Source organism: Coenobita brevimanus, chromosome 33, assembly GCF_032717465.1.
Source record: "Coenobita brevimanus isolate Jiangsu-jjx chromosome 33, ASM3271746v2, whole genome shotgun sequence".
Lineage (NCBI taxonomy): Eukaryota > Metazoa > Arthropoda > Malacostraca > Decapoda > Coenobitidae > Coenobita > Coenobita brevimanus.
This window is the reverse complement of record NC_136986.1, coordinates 45,421,870-45,431,869: the sequence shown is the minus strand read 5'-3', so window position 1 is coordinate 45,431,869 and position 10,000 is coordinate 45,421,870. Positions and strand designations below refer to the sequence as shown.

Genomic DNA, 10,000 nt, shown 5'->3' with positions numbered 1-10,000 from the left:
TCCCCCAAGAGCCGCTCACTCACAAGCCTGTCTCTCATCCTCTCTCTCACTTCTCACTGTCTGGTTCTTATTCACTCTTATGCCTCTCTTTTCTTTCTGTAATACTTCCTTGCCCCACTCTCTCTCGCTCTCTCTCTTTCTCTCTCTCTCCTATATAACATCGTCTTCCTCTTCCTCCTCCTTGTCTTCCTTCTCCCCCACTTCCTCCTCCTCCTCCTCCTCATAGTTTTATCCATCTTTTCTCCTCACCTTCGTCTCCTCCCCTTCTTTCCTCCTCCTCCTCCTCTTCCTCTTCCTCCTCTCATCCTCTTGAAGTGCATACAGATATTCCCAGAGAGGCTCAAACTGCTCTCTGTCTCTCTCTCTCTCTCGCTGAATAGGCAGTAATTGGCAATAACGTGTCGTAACTACTTAAGAAGGTGATTAAGATGACATAACAACTACTTAAGTCTTGCAGGCGTGATGATAATGATGATGATGGTAGCAGCAGTAGTACGGTAGTGGTCCTACTGATGATGATGATACTACTACTACTACTACTAATAATAATAATAATAATAATAATAATAATAATAATTCACAAATAATACGAAACTGAAATATGGAGAGCAAAGTCCGTAGAGTGTTTCCTACCATATCCTCCTCATTACCACCCAAATATCCATTCATACCACCTCATTAACACACCACACCACACCACACCACACAACAACTACCCACACCACCTACCACACAACCCTAATACCACCACACTTACCACGCCATGCCACACCACACCACACCACGCTCAACAACAGCCGCACCACATAACCCCAGTACCTACCTACCATACCAGCACACCACACCACGCCATGCACTTACAACTGAAGTGATGTTAAGTATATATCACGCATTATGTTACCCTCATCTCTTCTGTTGTCTCCATATGGCTTTGTAAGTGGCCATCATTGCTACATAAGGTAATAACAGCTCAGAATAAACTTATTAGATGCATGCTTTTATGGGTAAATTTGAATCACTAGGCCATATATACTCCAGGCTGAATCAATTATATTTTAAGTCTATTACAGAATATTTCCTGATGTTATTCATCTATAGAAATGCATAATCCTACTCAGACATTAAATATTCACAATACTAGAGGTAATACTTTCAATCTAACGTATCCACAGTTCCACACAACTCTCTTTAAGACCAGTGTGCTGCGTGAAGGTGCTGAGTTATGGAATTCCTGACCCACACGCAGCACACGTCTCATCAACGCCTGTCACTTACTACACTTCAAGGAATGAGTAAGAAAAATGCAATTCGACATAACACAGTACTACAGGGTGATAAATTCTGATAAATATAAATGTGTGTACCGGAATATATAAGTGTACTGAACTGTCTTCACTGGTTTATGGATCTGTAAGTATGTATGCATCGAAATATACTGTATACGATAATTTGATGTTGTTGTATGTATTTGGTATGTGCTCTTAATGGCAAAACACAATACTTAATTACTTACACCACACCACGTCACACCGCCACACCACACCACGTCACACCGCCACACCACACCACGTCACAACGCCACGCCACACCAGCACAGTTCTATTCCAGTGGCAATAGGGCTTTATAATTACCTTGGAAAATCAGTGGAAAGTGTGTGTGTGTGTGTGTGTGTGTGTGTGTGTGTGTGTGTGTGTGTGTGTGTGTGTGTGTGTGTGTGTGTGTGTGTGTCTTTTACCACACGCCTACATTTTAATTAAAAATCCGTGTGAGTATGTGAGTATGTACGTGAGTGAGTGTGTGTGTGTGTGTGTGTGTGTGTGTGTGTGTGTGTGTGTGTGTGTGTGTGTGTGTGTGTGTCAACTTCATTACTACCACCATCACCACCACCACCACCACCACCACCACCACCACCACCACCATCATCCTCATCACCACCACCACCACCACCACCACCATCCTCATCATCACCACCACCATCATCCTCACCACCACCACCACCACCACCATCATCATCATCATCTATCCCAGCACACCTGCGCATCTACAAGTCAATAGGGACGTTAATCTAGGTTTATTGGGTGTAATTTCATCCATGAGTCATTTGCTGTGTGTTATATTTAGCGACAAACGAACGGACTCTATGGTGTCTGCTGATTACACACACACACACACACACACACACACACACACACACACACACACACACTAACAAAAACGCACACCTACAAATAATTCCACGTATAATCTCAGCCCATAACCCCCACATCAAGCAAATCTTACCATCAATAATACCAGCGTTATTAAAGAGTGGAATTATACCAGATGGATGGATATTACTCACGCGTTGGTAATTAGAAGGGGCGATAATTACCCAGGGGCAATTAGGGATGAATTGAAGTGTTTAAAGACTAATCTGAGATGGTCCGAAATTTAGGGTACATACATACATACACATACACACATTCTTTCTCTCTTCGTACACAAATAAACGCAGACACACACACACACACACACACACACATTCTTTCCCTCGTCATACACACACACAGACACATACACACACACACACACACACACACACACACACACAGTCATCCGGCATACACAACAATCAAATCCTTTCATCTCAGCTGAGAGAGAGAGAGAGAGAGAGAGAGAATGTGGAGTGCAAGACATTTAAGTTCTCTCTCTCTCTCTCTCTCTCTCTCTCTCTCTCTCTCTCTCTCTCTCTCTCTCTCTCCCTCTCTCTCTCTCTCTCTCATACACACTCTCTCTCTCTCACTCACTTTGTCGCGCACACTTAGTCACTCACACACTCCTGTAATCCACTTTCTTGCTCCCATTTTCTCACTAACTTTCAATTCTCTCTCTCCCACCCGCTCTCTCTCTCTCTCTCTCTCTCTCCACACACACACACACACACACACACACACACACACACAGCTGGACTAAGGCTTTTTCAGGAGACATCTGTTGCATGTGTATGGAAGTTGTGTGTGTGTGTGTGTGTGTATGTGTGTGTGTGTGTCTCTCTCTCTCTCTCTCTCTCCCCCTGTCCCTCCCTCCCTCTCTCTCTCTCTCTCTCTCATACATATATTTGGCCAAACTTGATCATTCCCTGATAGATAGACAGATAGATAGGTAGATAGACAGATTAGATAGATAGATGGATAGATATAGGGTAACAGGAAGATGTATGAATGAAGAGATGAATTTTAACGATAGACTGGATAGATATATAGATAGATAAATAGATGGTACGACAGATGAGTGAATAGATAGAAACTGATTAATAGATCGGCACTGATAACACCCAAATTTATCTATCAACACACCATCCCTCCCTCCCTACATACCTATCTATCTATCTATCTATCTATCACCCAGGCAACTGCTATCCCCCTGCCGGAATAGATTTGCATAGATTCTCACGGCACAAACTTCTGACACGCCTAGATAGACAGACCGATAGATAAAAGAGACGAGAAGGAAAGAGGTGGAGGGGGGGGGCAGGAGACAGATAGATAAATGAATAGATAGACGATATATAAAATTGATGGATAGACAGAACGTAAGTCAGATAGATAGTGATAGATAAATTGGCAGGTGGAGACTGTCAGATAGATAGATATATACGTTCATGCGTAAACACATACATCCATACACACATTCATTCATAAAAACGTACATACATACATTCATGCATACATAAAACACATCCATACACACGTACCACAGTGGCGCCCCAGAGACCACCCTTTACCTAAGAGATCGTAGTTTAGGGAGAGTGACAGCTAAATTTAACCACTGCCCACGCTGACAAAGTACGCCTAACTTCACTACTTACCACAATGGCGCCCCAGAAGCCATTCTCTAGCAAAGAAATAGCAGTTTAGGGAGAGTGACAGCTAAAATCAACCACTGCCCACGCTGGCAAAGTACGAACAGCCTCTACGTACCACAATGGCGCCCCAGAACCCACCCTCTACCTAGGCAATCGTGGTTTAGGGAGAGTGACAGCTAAAATTAACCACTCCCAACGCTGGCAAAGTACGAACAGCCTCTACGTACCACAATGGCGCCCCAGAAGCCGTCCTCCACCTTGAAGAAGTCGTAGGTGAAGCCCAGGTCCCGCGAGAACTTATCGAGGAGGTCGATGCAGAAGCCGGAGCAGCACTGGTAGTAGTTGGCGTTGCGCTTGGCCCACGACACGTTCACCCTGCAGAAAAAAATGTGACCAGGTTGAATTAGGCTATGTTCACCCTAGAAAAAGAAGGAGAAAGGTTAGATTACGCTACGTTCACCCTGGAAAAAGAAGGGAGGAGGTCAGGCCAGGCTAGATTAGGCTCTGTTCACCCTGGATAGAAAAAGGGAGGAGATTAGGCCATGTTAGATTGTCTTATTTATGCTTTTCCTCTCTCTCTCTCTCTCTCTCTCTCTCTCTCTCTCTCTTCCTCCCCCCTTCCATCCATACCTCTCTCCCTTCCAGCCTCCCCTCCCTATCCCTCTACCTCCCTCCCTCCCTCCTCCCTTCCCTCCCTCCCTCCTCCCCACCACTCCACAGATTGCTCCATACCCTACCCTATTTCCCTGGCTAAAAAAAGAGAGAGAGAGAAAAAGAAAATAGAGAGAGCGAGAGTGAGAAAAGTAGAGCCATAACTTAGAGAGAGAGAGAGAGAGAGAGAGAGAGAGAGAGAGAGAGAGTTGAATGAGAGTTTGGTACAGTTTGACGACTTTGCTTGGAGGCTGTGTGGATCTCTCTCTCTCTCTCTCTCTCTCTCTCTCTCTCTCTCTCTCTCTCTCTTTAATCTCATACTTTCTCCTTTACCCACTTACTCGCTCACTCTTTCGCTTCCTTCATCTCCGTTTCTTTCTTTCAAGGGACCTCGAAGTGAGAGAGAGAGAGAGAGAGAGAGAGAGAGAGAGAGAGAGATGTATGAGAAAGTAATGTCAAGTATGAGGCAGGATCAGGCAGGGGGAGGCAGGATCAGGCAGGGCAAGGTAGGATCAAGCAGAGTAAGGTAGGATCAGGCAGGGTAGGGCAGGATCAGGCAGGGGGAGGCAGGATCAGGCAAGGTAGGGCAGGATCAGGCAGGGTAAGGCAGGGGGAGGCAGGACCAGGCAAGGTAGGGCAGGATCAGGCAGGGTAAGGCAGGGCAGGATCAGGCAGGGGGAGGCAAGATCAGGGGTTAGGGTGACTGATCAGGATAGGCTGGGGAGGGGACGCAGATATATAAGTAAGATTAGAGTATAAGTAAGGCTATAAGGGCGGTATAAGGCGATACGTACCCTTGCATCATGAGCTCCGTGGCAATCCTACACGGTACACCCTTATTGGCGGTACACTGGCCCGTCTCAGGGTGCGGCGGGTCCATGTTGATGAAGGGGGGTTCGTCCATAAATGTGATCTGGGGACGTCACAAGAATATTGATAGATGGATGGGTCTTACGCACACACACACACACACACACACACACATCATTAAAACCACACAGACACGCAGACAAAATAATTCATCTGTTTAAAATACCACCTCAGTATATTTCTCTTGCCTGCCGACATACCACTCTAAAACTATCTGGTATTACCCTAAATGATAGATAGATAGATAGATAAATAGATAGATAGACATGCTAAAATCGATGGTAATGTTCAACTTAGGCGGGAAATTCAAACTACTCTCCTGTTTCCTTCGCCTTAATGAAGACGTCTGGGTCCTCTTGCTCATAATTAGAGAGAGAGAGAGAGAGGGAGAAAGTGTGTGTGTGTGTGTGTGTGTGTGTGTGTGTGTGTGTGTGTGTGTGTGTACGCAAAACAGAACCAGATTAACGATAAGACACAAACATGATTATAAATGATAGACAGATAGACAGATAGACTGAGCAAGGCAGAATGATAGACAGGTAAATATAGAAGCAGCGTATGTGCGTGTGTATGTATGTGTAGGTGTACGTGTGTGCGTGTGATGTGTGTGCGTATGAGCGTTCTGGTCAGGTATTTTTAACCAAGGATGAAGAGATATTTTTGGCTTTTTGACGCGACGTGAGCTGAGAGAGAAAGAGAGACAGACAGACAGACAGAGAGAAATATAAACAGCTGGACAGACAGACAGACAAACTGAAACTGACAGAAAGAAATTAGCTGAGAAATAGTCGGTAGTTGAGAGAGAGAGAGAGAGAGAGAGAGAGAGAGAGAGAGAGAGAAACACCTGTGGCCGGGAAACTATATAAAACCACCAGCAGACCTCGCCCCAAGCTCAGTGCCAATCCAAGCAAGGAGGGGTGTAGACGTGCAATCTCCTTTCCTCTCCCTGTCTATATTTACGGATACTAAAACACGTATTATTATTATTATTATTATTATTAGCCTGCATCCCAATTATAGAGACCAGCCATCAATACGGAAATTATCGCCCCAAAATAAATAGGAAGTTGTCATACCTTTGCACCCCATTTTATAATCCATCATGCATTTTTCTCCTCAGTCTATTTATTGCCTCACTTTACCGGAGCGCCCTGACCCACTCGACCACCAGGCGCCAAGTGGTTATTACGGCCCTCAGCGTAACCTCATTATGAATTAATAGGGTCACCTGTGCCAATCTACAGGTTAATTAAACTTTGTGCTACCTGGAAGAGAGAGAGAGAGAGAGAGAGAGAGAGAGAGACAGACAGACAGACAGACAGACAGAGAGAATTATCAATCTGCTCAAAATAAAACAGACTGCAGTAATTATAATCTCTAATATTTACATCTAGAGACAGCAGACAGACAGACAGACCAACAGCAGGTACACAGAGAGACACGAAGACAGAGATATACAAAGTTACACAGAGACAGAGACACAGAAAGAGACAGATTTATATTCATCTGTAAAACTTGATTACTTTGTCGCCCTACATATCAAGACCCAAGCTTGCTCATGCCTCAAGTGGCAGGCAGGGAGGCAGGGAGGGAGGAAGGATGTAAGGAAGGTAGGCAAGGAGGAAGGAAGGAAGGATGTAAGGAAGGTAGGAAAGGAGGGAGGAAAGAAGGAAGATGTAAGGAAGGTAGGAAAGGAGGGAGGAAGGAAGGAAGGAAGGTAGGAAAGGAAGAAAGGAAGGGAAAAAGGAATGAATGAATGAAGGAAGGAAGGAAGAAAGGAAGGGAAAAAGGAATGAATGAAGGAAGGAAGGAAGGAAGGGAGAGAGGAATGAAGGAAGGCAAAACATTAGGTCCTACACTAACTTGCACTTCCAATCCTCACTAACCCAATCTAACCTGGAATTCTAACAAGCAATACCTTGACCTAACCTGACCTTCCCTAACCTTACCCAACTTAACCTAACCTTACACTAACCGAGGCGAAATTCCTGTGTCTGTCTGTCCGTTCATCTGCCTTCATCGCTTATCTGTCTATCTATCTATCTATCTGGTCTAACTTACCTTAAGGTGGAATTTCTCTGGGATACCGTTGGGTGGGACGTGTGAATATCCCGGCCACACGATGTCTTTCACCTGCAGTCCGCCACCGTCACCACTGCGCCACACTCCGATCTGACCAGGAGCAGCAGGTGGTGAAAATGTGTTGCGTATACGTGATCGATAATTCGTTTACAGTGTGCAGGTGTAATAGTGTAGTAGTGAAAGTAGTTATAGTAGTAGTATTTATTATTATTATTATTATTATTATTATTATGACGAAAACCCGGCACAATAGTTCATTTTGAGAGAGAGAGAGAGAGAGAGAGAGAGAGAGAGAATGGGTTGTCATTAAAATTACAGCTCACATGACTTCCTTCTCTCTTCATTTCTCTCCCCCTTCTCCCTCCTTCTCTCTTCCTCCCCTCTCTCCCTCCTTCCTCCTCTGTTTTTCTCCCCTCCCTCCTTCCTTTGTTTTTTCTCTCCTCCCTCCCTCCTTTCCTTCTTCCTCCCTCCCTGCTTCCTCTCTTTCTTACTGCCTCGTCCTCCCTCCTTTCCTACTTCTCTCCTTCCTTCCCTACTTTCTCTCGTTCCTTCCTTTCCTCCTCCCTCCTACCTTTCTTTCTCTGTCTTACCTTTCCTCCTTCTTTCCTTACTTTCTACCATCCTTGCCCTCCTCCCTACTCTCTTTCTCTTCCTTCCTTCCTCTCCTGCCTGCTCCCCTTTACGGCCCCCCCACAGACCTCCGACAAGGAAGCTCTTACATTTATGAGGCAGAATGGAAGGAAAGACGGAGGGAAGGAAGGAAGGAGGGAGGGAAGGAAGGAAGGAAGGATGGAAGGAGAGAGGGAATGAATATACCTGTTTCTTCCTTCCTTCCCTCTCTCACCCCTCCCTTTTCTTCCGTTCCCCTCCATTCCCACACTCCCTCCTCCGTTCTTCTCTCCTTCCTACCTACCCCTACCCTCCCTCCCTCCATTCACTCCTTTCCCTCCTTCCTATCTGCCTCCATTTCCTCCTCCCTCCACTCCTTCCCTCCACGTCCCTCCAATCTCACTCTAACTTGGCCTAAAATCACCATCCCTCTTAAATACACACTAGATTAACGCTAGAATATGCTAGTCACGAAGAAGTGCACAATAAAGCACAGTATAGCACGGCCCATCACGACTCCTATACTCTCTTCACTCCAAGTTGGCCTAAAACTCCCCTCTTTCCCGGATGCTGGGTTATGGCAGTAGATTAACGCTAGAATGTGGTGCTAGTCACGAAGAAGTGCTACGGAGAGGATGCAGAGCCGTTGCGCTGGCTTTAACGGCCACTGAACGACGTGAAAGAAACTGTAAAAGGGCGAGAGTTTATATTCACATTCTCTCTCTCTCTCTCTCAAACCTAGACCAAGTTAACGTGACAAGAGTATATATTTTTTCACCTTCTCTCTCTCTCTCTCTCTCTCTCTCTCTCTCTCTCTCTCTCTCTCTCTCTCTCTCTCACCTCCTCCCAGGTCAGCTTGGAGGACACGTCAGGCCTTAGGTTCATTATCCTCAGCGTCACCACCTTCCTCGTCCCGTCACTCTTGAACTCCAGCCTCGACCCCGCACCAGCCTCGCCCGCCCCTGAGCCGTCCTTACCCTCCTTCCCCTCCACCACACTCACGTTCTTCAAGTACCTGAGATAGAGAAAGACTGATAGATAAATGCTGAGAGACTGATAGATAAATGCTGAAAGGCTGATAGATAAATGCTGAAAGGCTGATAGATAAATGCTGAAAAAGACTGATAGATAAATGCTGAGAGAGAGAGACTGATAGATAAATGGAGAGAAAGACTGATAGATAAATGATGAGAGAGAAAGACTGATAGATAAATGCTGAGAGAGAGAAATAGGTGATGAGGTGCCACAATGAGGAGAGCAAAAATAATTCGTTATTGAGGAAGTAAAGGGATTCTCTCTCTCTCTCTCTCTCTCTCTCTCTCTCTCTCTCTCTCTCTCTTACACGCACACAACACCCACTCCTGCACCTACACAGACAAGCACACACATACGCACACACCTGAAGACACACACACACATACACACACACACACAACGTACATAACTACTGCAAGACATGAATTAAAAAGTACTGAGATAGCTAATGACGGGTATTTAGGGGTAATTAGTGAAGTAATTAGCCTATACAGGTGTGATGAATGATATGAACACCTGTGGATCTGTTAATGTTGGGTTGAGTTCTGGCGAGGGAGGTTTGGAAGGCAATGATGTGAGCTGGCTTCACTTTCTTACTTCTCTCTCTCTCTCTCTTTTACTTCCTCCTATCTTTCTCTTCCCTCTCTCTCTCCCTCCCTCCATCCTCCCTACCTTTCTCCCTTCCCTTTTACTTCCCTCCCTCTCTCCCCTCCTTCCTCCCTCCATCCTTCCTTCCTTCCCCTCGCAGTTTAAAGATCCTATTAAGATTTGCTCTCTCTCTCTCTCTCTCTCTCTCTCTCTCTCTCTCTCTCTCTCTCTCTCTTTCTCACCTTTCATTCCCATCTTTCTCTCTCTCTCTCCATCAACCTTCCCTCCTCCCTCTCTCTCTCTGCTGCCTTCCTCCTCTCT

At 45.5% G+C, this 10,000-nt stretch overlaps 1 protein-coding gene across 1 annotated transcript in view; it reads right to left on the bottom strand.

Annotated features, from left to right (window-relative positions):
* The window catches only part of LOC145395901 (glutamate receptor ionotropic, NMDA 2B-like), a 62,664-nt gene that overhangs the window by 17,461 nt on the left and 35,203 nt on the right, over nt 1-10,000 (bottom strand). Inside the window, exons 8-11 of the mRNA XM_080269424.1 lie at nt 8,897-9,071; nt 7,427-7,537; nt 5,290-5,408; nt 4,072-4,219 (exon numbers count right to left, since the gene is read on the bottom strand). Coding sequence (XP_080125550.1) covers nt 4,072-4,219; nt 5,290-5,408; nt 7,427-7,537; nt 8,897-9,071 — 553 coding nt within the window. The remainder of the gene's footprint in view (nt 1-4,071; nt 4,220-5,289; nt 5,409-7,426; nt 7,538-8,896; nt 9,072-10,000) is intronic.